Source organism: Nothoprocta perdicaria, unplaced genomic scaffold (genome assembly GCF_003342845.1).
Source record: "Nothoprocta perdicaria isolate Ctin4 unplaced genomic scaffold, notPer1 scaffold_24, whole genome shotgun sequence".
Classification (NCBI taxonomy): Eukaryota; Metazoa; Chordata; class Aves; order Tinamiformes; family Tinamidae; genus Nothoprocta; species Nothoprocta perdicaria.
The window spans coordinates 2,907,484-2,925,962 of NW_020455466.1; the positions used below are offsets into that span (position 1 = coordinate 2,907,484).

At 38.2% G+C, this 18,479-nt stretch overlaps 1 protein-coding gene across 1 annotated transcript; it reads left to right on the forward strand.

Moving 5' to 3' along the window:
- Positions 1 to 11,446: 11,446 nt before the first annotated feature.
- On the forward strand, positions 11,447 to 18,239 carry LOC112947608 (ovalbumin-like). The gene is made up of 7 exons (XM_026039729.1): positions 11,447 to 11,623; positions 12,228 to 12,278; positions 12,824 to 12,952; positions 13,764 to 13,881; positions 15,103 to 15,245; positions 15,574 to 15,729; positions 17,269 to 18,239. Exons 1-7 carry the CDS (start codon positions 11,456 to 11,458, stop codon positions 17,662 to 17,664), a joined length of 1,161 nt encoding a protein of 386 aa, XP_025895514.1. The 5' UTR covers positions 11,447 to 11,455; the 3' UTR covers positions 17,665 to 18,239.
- The last annotated feature ends 240 nt before the right edge of the window (positions 18,240 to 18,479 follow it).

Genomic DNA, 18,479 nt, shown 5'->3' on the forward strand with positions numbered 1-18,479 from the left:
GCACACACAAGAGCCGTTCCCTGCTGTGCTGCTCCCGAACCTACCCCAAATCCCACCGACAGGATGCGACCCAAGGCCAGTTATCAGGAAACATACCAGGAATGTTATTTTAAATCTTACCAGAGCAGAAAAGGCTTTGTGGAATAAGGCCTGTGTTAGGAAAARAAATTCTTAATTTTGTTCAACAGAAGAAAAACCCTGGGAGTTCCTGGAAGGATGCGTTAAGGTGAATGGTGTGCTGGCTAATCCTGCAGCGAGCAGTGAGAGATAGAGTGACAGCACATGAGCAATGCTAGACACAGGCTGCYACAAACACACTGCTCTGTGGAGAGGGACCCTGCAACTCATCTCCTGCATGGCASAGCCCCAGTATCTGCACCTGCATAAATGGCCACCAGAAATGGCCACCACAATGCAGTGTGTGTGCATTTGGCATAAAGGTCTGTTCTGCCTTCTTCTCACTCAGTGAAGCAAAACCACCCAGGGCCTTATCCTGCCTGCCAGCTGATTCCAGGGACTTGAGGGAYGTCCAAAGGACTCTGTCATACCTCACCTGTCATGGTGACCAAATAAGTGGCTGCTGTGTGTCCTGGTCCAGTCCCCACAGAGCAGTAGCCCCTGGTGCTATGTGCAAAAACAGAGAGTAGGTGTGAGTCCATGTAGATATGAGACTTTTGACCAAGGACATCACAGGATCCACCTATAAGTTTCTTCATCACTAGAGAAAGCCATTCTGATTGTGTCAACATTGAGCTACAAATTCCCTTTTAATAGTTTGTGAAAGATCAAGACATCATTGCAGGCACCAAATTGAATCTCTTCAGGATGATGTAGCACACCAGTCCGAAGGATCTTGATCAGTTGCATTTGGTTTGCAATCTGCCAGGGCCACAATGCTAAGGAACAGCTGAGAGAAAAAATCTCATTGATAGCTACAGAACCCAGGTCTGTGAAGGAAACCTTCAAAACAACCACTGACAGTCACTGACAGTCACATTGCACAAGATGATTCCTCATGTTCTCTTTGAATGGCTCCTTAAATCCTTAACAGAAAGGAAACTTTCTGAGGCACAAATACACACACAAAAYAATTAGCAACTAACATGTTCCTTTGTATTGGCAAAAGAGCAGGTTCATGGATGACAATCAAGTTCTGAGTTCCRCATAGGCATTAGTGATTGGTTGGAAGGGGTTGGTCTGCGAGCTGACCTGAACTTCATATCCTTTTGGAAAGGCTCAGATGTCTAAGGGTCTGTTGATTTAATGACAACTCCACAATGAAGTGGAGCCAGAGCAAAGTGCAGAGTCTTAGCTGACCTCTTTCCTGGGAAAAGGCATTGTCAAGAACGTGTGACAAAACACACCGTTTTGTGTTTGTATTGCATTACAGAGGTATGCTGGACAAAGCAAACGATTATTAGCTGTCTCATGCTTTTGAACTTCAAGAATGTTTCCTTAATATCTTTATTTATTTATTCCACTAATAAAAAAGAAAAAATGATAACAACAATAATCTGGGTCATACGCTAACAGGATTCTGGAGGAGCTTTTTTATCCACTGGCAAAACAAAAAATTCCCTTCATCAATATACTTAAAGAGTTTTGAAAATCTAAGAGCATTAATGCTTCAAATAGGTGTTATTATGAAGTAGCTGTACTGATTGACTTGATATTTTTTCCACATTAAATTTCCGACTCTGTATGTTAATCCAAACGTGCTTTAGGTGGATGATGCACAAAGGCTGCAGTGGCTCATACAAATTAGWGTGTACTGCTAGGCATGTTAATCACCTGGAGTTATTCTAAATAAAAGTGCCTGTTTGGCCCTAAGATTCACTCATCATTTTATTAGATARCCATAAATAAATAAAGAACAGACAGCACGGGATATGTCACAAAATCACACAAGATATATTTTAAGGAGCTCAGCAAGTCTGTCCTAAATACAGCTGAGAAGCTATACTGTCACTTTCCCAGGTGAAGCAGATAAGGTAAGCATTTCTTTTAATTATGATTGAAGTTATAGCTTGCATTTTTTAAAAAATGATCTCATAATTCACAAGAAAAGTGATGGAACATTATGTTTGAGATCTTCAAGATCAGTTTAAGAAAAAAATCATGAAAGGAGGGCTTCTGAAGAAACCTCATATCACCTTCTTATGTGTGTTTKCTCTTTTTTTACCTTATAACATTCTGCCACACAGAAATAATTTGTTTGTATGAGTCTAAGTTTGTATGCTTCTAAATTCTTCCTCAGTAAGTAGTTGGTGTTGGGATAACCTTTCTTTCCCATTTCTTCTATCCCTCTAATTTCTTATTTAGAATTAAAAGACAAAGTTGAATTTGTTGAAGTCCGAAGAACGGAACTAAAGCCCAGCCGCAGAGTTTACTCTCTGAATGAAGTTAAGGAATGTAGCATGATCAGGTTAGCTTAAAAGTTTTATTAAAAAACTCCTCTTTTTTAATGTTAATTACATAACTGTCTCATTTATTTACACATGTAAAACTACATTTTTTAGTAGTTCATCAGCTTACTTAACTTCAGAAATTTGAGAGAAAGCACTATTTGGAGGAGCTTCCTGAAACGATTGCAGTATCAGCATTAAATATAATCCAAAATGATGATGCTATGGATGTTGATGCCATGGAGAGCATTTTCATATCCCTTAAGAGATGTAATGGCAATTCTGCAAATCCCGGTCGTCCTAAGTCAATCATAACGGACTAGATTTGGTTAATCCATGTACTTAGGCAGAAAATATCTTTCAAAACCCATGAAATTTCAAGACTTACTACATATATTAATGTTTATGTTTTCCTTATAGCCCAAAGCAGTTATTATTAATCAAACTTTATAGTTTGATTACAACTTAGAAAAATGTAAAGACTACTCATATATTTTCCTGAGGAACAAAGGTTATTAAGCAATCTTAGAACACTTATTAAGGAGAAATAAGTGTTTCAGATTCCTGGCACAGGCTGCCCAGAGAGATTGTGGAGTCTYCTTCTCTGGAGATATTCAAAACTYGCCCGAATACAACCCTGTACCATGTGCTCTAGGTGTCTCTGCTTGAGYAGAGAGATTGGGCTAGATGATCTCTAGAGGTTCCTTCCAACCTCAGCCCTTCTGTGATTCTGTGAAATATCTGCCACTCTCAGAAAAAAGACTAAACACAACATTGATTATGAGTGTATTTATTTTATAACAGTTATAACAGAAGAAAATAGCTATCCTATTACTAAATCTTTCTTTCATTAGTTTTTTTGTTTTAAAAGCAAAGGAATGAAGAAAATCAAGTCAGAAATGGAAAGTGGCTTTATAAAACAAGACAAAATTTTCAAGACTCCCAGTCTACCTGGTTTCCTTGCTGTTAAACAGATATATTTGTCTGYTACTGATTAGGTGTCACTAGGGGTACTAAATGCTTTTTATCAGTATTCCAAGAGACAAGCAGCTGTTAAAAACTAAGTTTTGTAGCTTAATGTAGGTTTCTTTTTTTTTAATCTTTTTTTTTTTTTAACGGGCAAACAGTTCTGATCTGTGTGCTGAAAATGTAGAGTAGTGGCACAGTTTGGAAACTGTATCTAGAAGTATTTTAGGAAAAGATACAAATACTTTTGAGTGAGAGTCCAGTGGCATTTTAAGATGACAAGTCTCTGCTCTGCATCATAAAAAGTAATTCCACAGGAGAATAATAATGTAGATGGCAGGAGCTATGCAGTTTATGAAGTAGATGAGAAAAATCTTTCTATCTTGTAATAATTTCAAATGAGAGATAAAGATTCAACAAAGTTTAATAACACCTATAAGCCAGTATCYATAGCTGCATTGTTCTGCATTGTTGCTCTGGGCCAGCAGTACCTTCTCTAGGGTAGCTGCATGTGCCCTATTTAGGATGCAATGCTGTAAAGAGYGGCAGAGAGGGGGCTACAAAGGGATGTGGGAAACCACGAGGGGAAAAAAACAGTAGGCTGCTTCGGAACCCTCTGAGACACAGTAAAATTTAAAGAAATAGTGGAATGCAGGTACTGTCTAATATTCTTTTATTGTTCCTTGTCAGTGTGAATGAAGTTGGTTTGTCAAGATATTGTCAACTGTCCATTTGCTACATTCCATTTTCTTTGCTTGCTGTGTTGCTTTGGATACTYGGTATTACTAGAGGTCTGTGGAATGAAATCAAGATTGATACATGTGATCCTTCCAATGATGTGTAGGATAATTGTGCTTTGTGGCATAATATGTCCTTGCTTCTTACGTCTCTTGGAACAGGGTTAGAGCTGATATATCTACYGTTTGGAAAACAATTGAACTAGATTATTCCGTATCTGATTTCCCATAAAGACCTGCCATCTTCTACCCAAATCAAATACATGCCACAAGTAACAGGACTTTGCAGGTAGTATGGTCTAGTCATAGTTGCCAGTGGAACAGCRTTCAGAGGACGTCTTGGAATCCAAAGGGAAAGATGGTTTATTTCCCAAACATCTGGAAAATCACTGCATGGTGAATGAGRCTGAAAACTCCCTGCTTTTCAGTTTTCAGGTAGTTTTCTGAAGCTGAAAATCAAATTGATTTTAAATTTTTAAAAATGCATCACCCTCAGAAGGATTTAACACAGACAYAGTCATAGTCATAGACAAAACACAGTCTTTTTCTTTTCCAGTGGTACATTTTTCTGATTTTTATCTCTAGGGAGCTAAGACTCTTCCATATGGGAAGGAGAGCACCAGAGGGATTTTCAGACAAGAGGAACCAGCTATTAATATGGGCCCTCACTCTTCACCTGATGATCACACTAACTATCCTTGTGTTTATCCTAAAGTGAAGTATCATGTTTTCAGATAAACATCCTTTTCTTAGCAGTGGAAATGTTATTTTACTTCTAAGGACATTTTGCAAAAGCTTTAAAGACCACAGTGCCAATGAACCTCTCCACAGATGTTGTCTGTGCAGCGTGCCATACCCTGACCAGAGTTATGTCTGATGCTTCACAAGTTGGAGCTTTCAGCATCTGAATGGACTTAGAACTGCCTAAGCCATCCCCTTTTTCATTTTCGTATCATCTGAAATAAATGGCATTTTAATCAATACCTTTCAGAGTCTGAGTTTCTTACTTGGTTCCACAATAAATAGCTGCATAAATGCATTACAAGGCTCTCTGATATTTAATAAATATACAGAAGTTGCAACCTTTATGGAAGTCTCAGAACTGAACACAGCCAGTGTCCGTGCCCTGATGACACCGGTAAGCCATGACCAGACTCACCTGGGACACTCACCCACACATTCTACCCACTGTGCAGGGGCTCCATTTCAGTAACGGCATGAGCTACGTGTGCCTCTCTCCAGTCCTCTTCCACTCCTGTCTCTGGAATGGACCTCTGACACATGCTGTAGCCTTATCTCCATCTGTGTCTCTGGGATCCTTGGGTGAACACTGGCCTGGTTTACTAGTGTTCATATGTGTGTGTCAGGAGACCCTATTACCAGCACCTGACTCTCTCCACCACGTTCAAGACATTCACTGATGCTGTCCCCCTGCTGAAGGCACTGCCTGTGCTGAGGTCTCCCCTGACTGCTCGAACACCCTCTSCTGTGAAGCATCCCTACTACCATTGCTCCCTGAGAGCCAGAGGCTTGGAGAAGAGAGAAGATTAATATGAGGTATCATGTATGCCAGTGGTCTTCCTCACAGACTTCTCTGATCATCCTCTTTAGCCACAGACAGCACTCAGGGAGSGGGAGGGTAAGTGCATTTCTGTTATGGTCCAGTGCAGTGTTAGTTCATTTCCAGGCAGAAAATATTGATGAATGGGAATCTCCAGAGAAACAGACACAGCCAATGGATTATTCTTGTCCACAGGAAATTCCTGGGAGGATGTATTAAGGTAAACTGYGTGCTGGGCTGCCTTGCAGTGAGCAGTGGGAGGTGAAGTGGCAGCATGGTGACATGAGCAGTGCCAGACACAGTTTGTCACAAGCATATTGTGCTGTGGGGAAGGACCCTGCAAACTCACCTCCCACGTGGCATGGCCCAAGGACTAGCTGCACCAGCACCAGTGACTGCCTGCCCTGCAGTGTTAGTCTGTATATCTGTGCTGCCTCCTTCTGGCCCAGGGAAGTAAAACTGCCCAGGGCCTTATCCTGCCTGCCAGCTGATCCCAGGGACTTGAGGGATATTCGAGGGACTATGTCATACCTCATGGTGACAAATAAGGGGGAGCTATGTGCTCTAGTCCCGGCCCTATATGACAGCAGCCCCTGGTGCTGTGTGCTGAATGTTAACGAAACAGAGTGAGTACATGTAAGACCATGTGGTTGTGAGATTTGTGACCAAGATCTTTAAGTAAGACCTTTMAGATCTGTAAGTAACCTCCTTAAAGATCACACAGCAATTAAGGTTGAAAGGGACCTCTGAAAATCATCTGGGCATATCCGTTGCTTAAAGCAAGGCTGTACAGAGTCTTGTCCAGCAGCACTCTGAATAACCCCAAGGATGGAGATTTTAGAGCCTGTGTGGGTACCTGAACCAGTGTTTTCCCACCTTCTCTGTGGAAAAAAAAATATTTTCTGTRTATCTGGTAAGATTTCCCAGTGCTGCCACCTTCAGCTGTTGCAACTTGTCCTTTTGCTCTGCATGTCCAAGACAAATCTGGTCATACCGTGTCTTCTGCAGTTAGATATCTGAAGACAGCAATCAGATCCCCTTTATCCCTCTCCTCCCGCATGAGCAAACCCACTTCTCTAAGCCTCTCCTCACATGCCATGTTCTCCAGACTTTGTGCTGCGCTGTGGCTGGCCCTCCACTGCACTAGGTCATCAGTATCTTCCTGGTGCTGGGAGTCCCAGACTGGACACAGCTTTCCAGATGATATCTCAGAAGTGCTGCTTAGAAGGGCATAACTTACCTCACTCAGCTATCAATACTTTCACTGATGAAACCCAGTATGTGGTTAACCCTCATTGCTGCAAAGATATTCTACTGACTTGTATTCAATCTGTCATTCACCAAGACTTTTTCTGCAAAGCTTTTCTTAGTAGATTCCGTTTCTGAAACATTGCAAATAAATATTTTATTACAGGTGCCCTCTTTAGTGYCTTCTTTTGGCAAATTTCCTGAGTTCTTCTCTTGGCCTGTTCCTCCAGTTAGTGGAAATCCCACTGATCAGCAGTCTTAATCTGCAGCATATTGACTTCTGTTCCAGCTTTGCACCGTATGTGAGTTTGTTGAGAGTCTACCATTGTCTAGGTCATTAACAAAGATAGTGAACACTGCAAGGCCTGCTATCAATCCCAGGCATTAGTAACTGGATTCCAGTGGACTTTTTACCGTTGATGATAATCKTTAAGACTTGCAGTGCAGTTAATTTTCTATCCAATATACTATCTGCTTATATAGTCTGTACCTCCCCAATATAGCCACAAGAAGACTCTGTATCTTTCTCTACTTGTTCTCTATTGAACTGATTGCATGATTGTAGAAGACAATGATGTTTGTCAGGAGTGATTTGCCCTTGGTAAATCGATACTGGTTATTCTCAGTCATCTTTTATTCCTTAATGAGTCTTAGTAATGCTKCCAGGAAGATTAACTTCCCGGTGATTGAGATGACCTGTAGTTCGTTGGATTCTTCTCTCTTTCTGCTCTCCTCCTCCATCTCCTCTGAGTAAGAAACCCTTCTTCAAGTCATCAGGAAACCTTCCAATAATAATGATTTTTCCTTAGATTTAATTTTGCTATTTTACCTTAAGAAGTTCCTATTGCCTTTCACATTGCTTGCCACCTTTCTCTCCAGTTGAGCTTTCAATTTCCAAATTTCACAGAATCATAGAGTCATTATGGTTGGAAAAGACCTTCAAGATCACCAAGTCCAAWTCTAAACTCTCCCACACTATGCCTGCAAAAATATGTCCCTAAGTGTCTCATTAYACATTTCTTGAACACTGCCAGGTAYGGTGACTCCRTCTGTAGGTCTTGGGTCTGTGAAGAAAACCTCCAAAACAACCACTGACAGTCACTGACAGTCACACTGCACAAGATTATCCCCCATGCTCTCTTTGAATGGCTCCTTCTATCCTTCACAGAAAAGAAACTTGCTGAGACACAAATACACACACAGAACAATTAACAATTAACATCTTCCTTTGTACTGGCAAAACAGCAGGTTCATGGATGACAACCAAGTTCTGAGTTCTGTGTAGGCATTCGCGATTGGATGGAAGGTGTTGGCCAGTGAGCTGACCTGAACTTCATATCCTTTTGGAAAGGCTCAGGTGCCTTTTTTTTTTTCTCAGGTGTCCAAGGTACACCTGAGATGCAGGTACGCAAGAGTTTGTTGGTTTAGGAACAGCTCCACAATGCAGTGCCTGGCACAGCAAAGGGCAACAGAGTCTTAGCTGACCTCTTCCTTTGGAAAAGCATTGTCAAACAAGAATGTGTGACAGAATTGTTTGTACTGCTTTGTACAGCTTTGCTGGACAAGGCAATCCATTACTGATTGTACCGGGCAGCTTTTGAACTGCGTAAGAATTTGTTTAATATCCTCAGACTCCGTGCCAAGCAGACTACMGCTGTATACATCAGTATACATCAGTTGTATACTGATGATTCTACACTGATGGGATGTGTGATTAAGGTCTTCATTTGTTCTTGAAGTAATTTTGTTGCTTTTGCAATTKGCCTCACAGTTCTCTGTCCATCATATTCTCTGATGCAATAACTGACTGGTTAGATGAGGGAAGAGCAGTTAACATTTTCTGTCTTGACTTCACTAAGGCTTCCAACACAATTGCCCATACCCTCTCTTAGGCAAGCTGATAAAGTACAGGCTAGTGAACTACATAGTGAGGTGGAATAAAAAACACCTGGATGGAAGAGCTCAGAGGATTGTGGTGCAGCGTCTAGTTGGAGCTCCACAGGTCCTTTCCAATTTCATCCATTCTGTGATGCTGTAATTCTGTTCTTCCTACGGAATAAAGATCTAAGAAAAAATATCACTTCCACCTACACTACAGTCTTTTCTTAAACTTAAGGTTTCCTGAACTACAAAAACTCTGCAAGGAGAGCACAGATTTCTATAGCACCTTTATTGACAAAAAAAGGAAGCAAACTAAGGCAAAGGAAACCACACTATCTAAACTTCCACCAGTGGTCAAGTAGCTTGCCTATTCTCCTTCATTCATCCTTCATTCACACAGACATCAGTTATTTCCACATATGTTCTGAAGAATTGCGTTGTATTGACTTTGATTTTTTTTCTGTTTTTAAAACACAGAGTGCTTTACAGAGGTCAGTTTGGTTTCTTTATTGTTTGCATGYTCTATTATTTCAAAAGAGAACAATAGCTTTTATAATTGAAATATATTTCTTATTGTATATTATGATTGTCCCACAGACCATGAACATCCCTTCAGCTGTATTTCCCAGTTCCTCCATCATCTGCTGGACTGTTAAGCTATGCAATGGAATACTACATACATATATACAAATGAAAAAAACATATTTAGAACTGAGGTCTTTTTGCTTTTTTATTTTTCTTTGTTTGAGTTTGGTGCTGCTTTTACTCCTTGAGAGTGAAGTAATTTACTCTAAAATTCTTCACACCCATCAAAAGCTCTTTTCTAAAGATTTTAGCTCTCCAGAGATAAAATTTCCCTTTTTTTTTGAGTCTTATCTTTATTGATTTTCTCATATATTTCCCCATTTTCTTTTAGTAGAATAAAAGCCCGAATCCTGTTTTCACTTTCTGATCTTCTTCCTAACATAGTTCAACTTCATTTTGCTTGTTCAGGAAGGTAACTTTGAAAGACAAATGCCAGTCTATTTCATAACCATAAATAAGCTGCTAATTGCTAATGGTGTTCTTAATTTCCAATGTTTTCACATCTTTTTGTTTTTATTAATATCCCAGTATCTAGTATCTATGCAAAAGAACATGAGCAGTAATTTTCCGCCTAACTCCAGTGCAGCCCTSGTGTGCTGGTGGAAAACATTCTGTTCATATAGGCATAAATCATTGTATTTGCTCTCACTTCAATCAAAAATGGAACTATAGAAACTGAAGTTTGGCTTAATCCCATTACACATTTTTTTATGGTGTCAAAAGTCAAACTCCTGAAGGGCAGCTGTGGGTGGGACATAGTTCAGACTGTATAAATTCCTCAGAGCTCAGGCAGTCTGTCTATACACAGCTGGAAAGCTGTACTGCATCTGGTGCCTAAGCTCGAAGGTAAGCATCTCTAGGAAAAGAGCTGTACTATTTCTTGCTTATACCTAAACTTAAATTAATAAGTACTTATTGTGTTCTCATTGGTATCTTTAATATTTAAGTGATATTCTCTACAAARACTTCTTACCTGCTATGTTACTTTACTATGTGTAAAGCCTGGGTATTTTTTTCTGGGAGACCTTTTTAAAGTTTATTCTTTGTATTTAAAATATTTTTCTATTTTTGAATAGCTTAGCCTTTCATTTACTATTTTAACTCTGATTTTGGTAGCAAAAGAGTAAAGAACTACTTGACTGATCTCTTGTTCAAAAGAGGGCACAAAGAGCATGACAGCAGGATTCAATGGCTGTGCTAGGTTTATTTGAGAGTAATATATCTGTTGCATCCCCCCAAAATACTGCTGCTGGGCACTATATAAAATAAAAGTTTGTGTGAGTACATAGATGTATATTCTACAATAATCTCTGTAGCAGCTTCAGGGAGAAACAAACGTAAAGGCTTTTAATGGTCTATGCAGAAAGAACACATTAATTTAACAGTACTGTATTATGTTACACATGGCTATTTTATCTACCCTCTATTTCTATTCTGTCTGAACATTACTACCAAAATGGAGTTTCTCAGGAAGTCCAGAATGTATACAAAAATTTAAACAAAGCAAGCTGTAACTGAGAGCACAATCTCAAGCCTTTGAAATGTTCTGACAGTTAGTGCTGCGTAACAAGTAGATATTTTACTACATTTATTTTCAGTCAATAAGAGTAGTCAGCAAGCCTYGGCTTTCACTTATGTCTGTGTGAAAACAGAGCAAGTCTACTGCTATTTACTCTGTTGTTCAAAAATTTTAAGGATGTCAAAGACAGTTCATATTTTCTTAATTTGGCCGAAGGTCAGAGTATTAAGGAATTCCTATTTCCACTGAATGAAAATAAGTACAGGCAATTGTGTCAGAAATCACATGTAGATTTGAGATCTCTGAAGAATTTTACTGCCAAAAAAGGAACAATACAAAATCAGAGAGCAAAAAGATTTATGGATACATAGCATGAATGCAAGGTGGGTATAGCAATAGGTGCGTTGCTGCAGAATGACTTTAAATCTGCCTGTTTATTCCTTGAGGAATACTACACTACAGAATATCCTGCCTTGACTTATGTTTGGACAGCACTCCATCATTATATTGTCATTGTACTTCTGTTGTTTGCTCTAGGAACACCAGTTTCACCATGGGCTCCATTGGCACAGCAAGCACAGAATTTTGCTTTGATATGTACAAAGAGCTGAGAGTCCACCATGCCAGTGAGAACATTATATTTGGCCCCCTGACCATCTTTTCAGCCCTTTACGTCGTCTACATGGGTGCAAAGGGCAACACTAAAACTCAGATGGAGAAGGTAAGGCTACAGTTAAGAACTAAAACTTTGCTCCTGCTCAGTAGAGCCATAGCACTTAATTATTCATTGATGTCCCTTGGAACTTAGATAATCAGAAGTTGAAAAATCTGTATCCATAGTTACCTAAAGTTGGGACAAGCTCAAATTCCCAGCTCAGAGTGTTAAACAAATGCACCAGTCAGAAATCTTGAAAATAGTTTTAATTTGAAATGTAACAATGTTAGCTGCAGGATTCACATAGAGAACAAGACTTTGTTTTGAGTAAGAAAACTAGATAAAGTATTCAAGGAAAGAGACAAAACATGTTTCAAGTCTGTTGATATATCACATAAGTTTTCTATCCTTCACACAGAATAGCTAGCTTGCTAGCTGGAAGAAAGTTAATAATACTGGCAGCATACCTGCAGGTGATTTGTAGATGTTCACTGGAAAAGAGATCACCTAAGCTGAAAAAAAGTATCCATAGATATTCCCACACGGTACATATGAATTCCAGCTTTTCAGTTATATTTGTTTTCAGTCAAACAATAACATTTGCCAGTCTCAGCTGCATGTATTTTTTTCTTTTATCTGTTATTTCTACAACTGGTATTTTCCATTACAGGCTATTCATCTTGATAAAATCACTGGATTTGGAGAGTCAATGGAATCTCAGGTACAGAAATAACTTAATCTCCTTGTCTATGTTACTCTTTCCTGGGAGAAATATCTAGCAGAAAAAGCAGTCTCCTAGCAGTTCCAAACCCTGGAGGTTGGGTTCCCTGATAAGAAGCTAATGCTTTGCTAATGTTTTTATTCATAAGAATAAAGGAAAAAGGGAGATAAAAGACGATTTGGAAAAATCACAGGAGGAACCCCAGTATCAAATATTGGGCAAATAGGGAAAATTATAGATATTTGTATGATTATTCAAGACAGATGGATAATGCTGATTAAAAGAGATTGTTTAGAAAAGGAGAAAAGCCCATTCGATCTGCTGGAGGAAGGTTACTACTGCTGATAGTCAAGAGTCCCCAGCAGTACAGAATTGTATATATTGGGAAATAACTRTATCAATATAGTTATAGCAACATCTAGGACAAATAGAGGTTTTGTAGGCAAAAGGGTCTGAACTAGTTACTTTTCTCACAAAGTATGAAAAGTCAATAAGTACTAAAACTAAAGTAACATCATCTATGTTTTTATTTATATTAATCACAGTGTGGCACATCTGCGAGCATCCAAACTTCACTTAAGAACATTCTCTCTGAAATCACCAAACCAAGCGACAATTATTCACTCAGCCTTGCCAGTAGAGTTTATGTTGAAGAGACATATCCAGTCCTGCCGGTGAGTTGCTTCAAGATCTGATCTGAGTGAATATCTATGTCTAAGCTCTGTCATTGTACAACACAAGACCACTGTCCTAAGTCTAGGCTCTCTTAAGGAAATATCCTTCCAAAGAAAAGAAAGAATTAATGCCTTCACTCTATCGCAGCTCTAATCTTTAGTTTTCGAAGAAAATGTGCCTAAGTAAAAAGCTGTTTGTGCAAAGCACATTTACAATACAGCCGTATCATCATGTAATATGTAAAGGTAACTTTTGCTGGGAAGAGTTAACACCAACTATTTCCTAACTTATTAAAAATAAATGAATAAAAAAATATGTTTTTGCTCTCAACAACATTGCAGTTGGCACTTTCAAAACAAAATATCCAAGTTTTCCAATTGAAATGAATGTTTCATTTGGAAATTAAAGCTAAAGGAAAATACAGTTTCAAAATGAAAAACATACATAAAGAAGAAAAAATACTTTGACTAAAATAATCAACATTTTTAGATCAAATTCAAGTCTGGATTATATTTTTAGTATTGAGCATGTAGTCTTTCTCAAAGAAAAAAAATGTCGATTCTTAAAATGTTTATGAACTAGATTCATAGTTTATTGTTTAGCTTTAATGCAGCAAAAGAAGTGCATAGAGGTGCTATAAATATGTTAAACTACAAAATGCATTATGAAGTATAGTATACAGTAAAATACATTGTAACATACTATATTGAAATATTCTATAGTCCATAYCCTTTAATTTCAGTCTTGCATTTCACATTCACGAAATGCTTTGAAATTCTGATATGACAAATGCATGCTTTTACATTACAGGAATACCTACAATGTGTTAAAGAACTGATTAAAGGAGGTGTGGAAAGTGTCAGCTTTCAAACAGCTTCTGACCAAGCTAGAGAGCTCATCAATTCCTGGATTGAAAGTCAGACAAACGGTAAGGRCAAGACAAATATGAGCAAGTATTTTTCATTCTTCCACTATATTCAAACAGCATACAATAATCCTTAAGTTGTCAGAGAAAAACACAAAATCTTTGATCTGTTCCTACTCCTGGATGATATATCAGTTTCCAAGTATAAAGCTACTATACATTAAATTTTCCCCCAGATAGACACATTTATTTTWGAGGAGTAGGTGCTTTCCAGGGGATTATCTGTAGGGGATTTGCAGGTATGCAAGGAATGACAATAGAAAATTAGTTTTATACAGTATCTACTGGTTTGTCCCTAATGCTGAGGATTCTGGATATCCCTCAGACAGTGCAAAAGCAGTTTTTCCTTCAAGTTTCTTTGAGATGACAGAATTACTCTGTACTTAGTAAGTAAGACCTGCAATTGTAAGATACCTGAAGAATATTAATGGGTAAAATGCCAATTGAAAACCATAGAGTTAAGGAATGGTGGGGAGGTATATGAAATGCATGGAAAGAGGATCTCTAATAGGTGTTTTTCTCCTACTGCACCTGCACGTGATTCTTCCATTCTTTCAATCTCTTCCTGATCCCCATTCTTGTGCCTGAAACACATGGCCCAACATGTGTTAGCAAGCATAAATAAAGGAAAAAGATGATTTCTAGCTGAGCTGAGATGAAAATATTCACAACTGCACAACCTCTGCTCTGATGTCATGCTTTGAGGGAGAAAAACAGGCCATGATTAAGCTACTGGTGGGAAAAGAATAAGTGAGGAAATTGCTACATGTTTGAGGACTACAGAAGAAATGGGAGAACAGTACAAGAAAAAGACAGAGTAGATAAAAAGAGGAAATTCTGTTTTCCTCTCCTGTCTTTGTATATATTTCACCTTTCCAGCTTGCTTTGAAGCAACAAGTACTTATGTTGGCTGGTGTAGTTTGAGCTGGTGGTCAATCTGGGATAATAGAAGTTCCAGTGGTCCTGTCCTTAGTCACAAAATAGACAGATATAGTCATTCTGTAACAAGTAAATCCCTGGGTGTTAAAATTTTAATTACAATCCATTTCAAAGAGGGAAACCACAGTTCTTGCCAACAGCAATGAGCAATTCAACTTTGGAAGTACAAAAGAAACTCTCTACCCCTGTACTCTGCCTCCCCACAAATCCTATACTATTCATTTAGCATTATGATTGCCAAGTAAGATACGTTATACAATTCTCTTTCCTTGTTCTTTCTTGAAGGAGCCATCAGAAACATCTTTCTACCTGGCACTATTAACTCTCAGTCTGAAATGGTCCTTGCTAATGCTGTATCCTTCAAAGGAATGTGGGAGAATGCCTTTAAGGATGAAGACACTCAAGAATTGCCTTTCAGAGTAACTGAAGTATGTGAGCATACTTTACTCTCAAGATATCTTTTGTAGTAGTTATCAAGAGGATAGATAGTCTTTTATACAAATGCTACACTAAAATATCTGGTAATTTAGCTACTTCTCTTCTGGGAACTATAATAATCCCAGGGAGTTTTCCTAATAACCATCTCCTCACACTGTTTCTAASAGTAACTATAATCCGGAGGAAAAAGTTGAGACATCAACTTTTCTTAGAAAAAGTCTACCTGGATAAGAGCAAACAGCAGTTTTAGCCACAGATACGCATTTCTACACTTTATGAACAAACTTTGCAAAGACTGTTTTCTTTTTGGTTTTCCAGCAAGAAACCAAACCTGTGCAGATGATGTATCAGGTTGGTTCATTTAGAGTGGCAACAGTGGCTGCTGAGAAAATGAGGATCGTAGAGCTTCCATACGCGGGTGGACTGCTGAGCCTGTTCGTGCTGTTGCCTGACAGCGTCTCTGACATGGAGCGGGTAAGAACCAACGGGGAGCTTCAGAGTATCATAAAAATAGCAAAATGATTAAAGCTATTTCAGAAAATAAGAAGTACTCAAAATACTATTATTGATATGGCAGAATACCAGCATGGGATACTGCCACTAGAAAGATTGTAGACAACCTGGAAAGGAAAAGCCATGTGATAAATCTGAGTTCATTGAAATAATGGACAGCAATAGAACAAGAGGCAATAGCCATAAAATGAAACACAGGAAACTCTGCCTGAATTTGGGGAAAAATTCGTTGACTTTGCTGGTAACAGTGCAGTAGCACAGGTTGCTTAGAGAGATTGTGGAGTGTGCTCTGGAGATACTCAAAATCTGACTGGATGAGATCCTGTGCAATGTGCTCTAGGTAACCCTGCTTGTGCAGGTGGGTTTGGATGATCTCCAAAGACCCCTTCCAATCTCAACCATTCCGCAATTCTATGATTGTGTTTTTATGCTAATGCAAAGAAACTTAAAAAGTTAAGAAGGCATTTGAACAGAGATAAATTTCAGAAAGTTATGCTGAAAACATGCTTTCGAAGATTAAGTACGAGTTTAAGTAGGAGAAAAAACACTGTACATTATGATTAGAAAGACTAAAAAGGAAGAATGTGGATGGATGAAATAAAACACAGATGAACAAAAAAATTGTCACTAGGATAAAGGTAGTAAGAGTTAACTGAGATGGTGCCACTGCACTGTCCCATGCCAAGATATGTAAAGGGACAATACCTAGTAAATGAGCAAGGAAATAAATATTACTATACAAAGCAACATTATTAATAATGAAAATAATAAATATTTCTGGATAATAATATTAATTAATTAAATTAATTAAATATTAATTAATTAAATTAATTAATTATTAATAATAAATATTCTGGGCAGTGATTTTTGCCCCTCAACTGGTCACCAATACCACTGATCATATGACAAAGATAACTTGAACCAAGTGATCTTGTGCAGGTTCGGTTTAATTAGAATAGGAAATTTTTGATTAAGATATGTTTTATAATTTATATATTTATTAATTTTTATATTTATAATTATATTTATATTTATATTTATATTTATATTTATATTTATATTTATATTTATATTTATATTTATATTTATATTCGTTCCAAATATAGCAGGAACAGGCAATTCAGTCATTAGTGACTGGTTACCATTAACAACTGGTTACACAGAGGTCTGAAATGTAGAGAAAGCTCATATAATTTAAAACAACAGAACATATTTCTCAAGAAGAGAAGACAAACAGAAAAGAGCTTTATGTGAAATTTTCTTAGTAGACATCTCATAAAAGAAGAATGACTAGTCACGGGTCTATTGAAGAAACAGAACAGGACAGAGATATGAAGAAAGAATCATAATTTGCTCTTCTCTGCTAGATACATTAATGTATGCTCCTCTAGAATAAATACTACATCAAAAACAGTCAAGAAAGAGAGAAAAAAAGAAGACAATATCATGAGGGAATTTATGTTCTTGTCCCCGGAATCTCATTCTCTTATCTCTTTGCAGCTGGAGAATACAATCAGCCCTGAAAAACTGAACGAGTGGACCAGTCCCAACGTAATGGAAAAGAAGACAGTGAAAGTGTACCTGCCCCGCATGAAAGTTCAGGAAAAATATAATCTCACATCTGTCTTTATGTCTTTGGGCATGACTGACGTGCTCAGCTCATCAGCCAATCTGTCCGGCATCTCCACAGCACAAGGTCTGAAGATGTCTGAGGCCATCCATGGGGCATTTATGGAGGTCTATGAAGCTGGCAGTGAGATGGCCAGTTCTACTGGTACCCAGGTGGATATTGCAAGTGGTTTGGAAGAGATCAGAGTTGACCGCCCATTTTTGTTCTTTACCAAACACATACCAAGCAATATCATTCTCCTCTTTGGCAAGTGCATTTCCCCTTAAAGAGTTTCTGTCTTTCAGAGCAAGACCCAAAGCATCGTAGTATCAAGTATAAAAAAAGGCATGCTACCCATTTAATCTATATTTCCTAWAACCAGAGAATTGGTTTAAAAATATTTATTTTTTTTTAAATCAGAGAATAGTTAACACAGGAAATGAAGCCTCTTACCTTTCCTAAAGGCAAAGAAAACCTCAATATTGGGTTCAATGAAACCATGGTGAAAATTAATGTTCCTTGTGCAAGCTAATGTTTCAGTATTGGTGCTGGATCATTACACTGAAAAATCACAACCCAATATATAATTGGAAGTGTTGACATCCAAAATGCAGCTTTCAATTTAAGCCAGGTTTCTCTAGGACCAAACTTTTTGGCGGTTCCTCCAGAGCTAGTCACCTGAAAGCTCTCAGATTACATTCTAAACTGTCACCAGCAATTCCTATTTCTACAAGGAAACTGCTTTTTCTTTGTGCTCCTGATACTACAGTGCTCTGCCTCACCTTCTAAAGATGCATTACAGAGATCTTAGCATTCACTTCTCTCCTTATACAGTGACTTCACTGGCATGTTAGTCTTCCCAATGATTTTCTTGTATTTTTCTCTGCATCTATATGTAATGGGTCTTGTGAATGTATTCTTTTGCTCCTTTAATCCTAATAAAAACATGTTTAAGCAAACTTGTTCCTTTTGTAGTATTTCAGTGCAGCAAAGTCCTACATCAGAGACAGAATCGTTTTCTGCAACAGTGTAGGCATGAGACTCATCAGCTAGCAAGGAGCTTTACACAAATTCCTGGTGGCTTTGGGCCATGATATGTTGA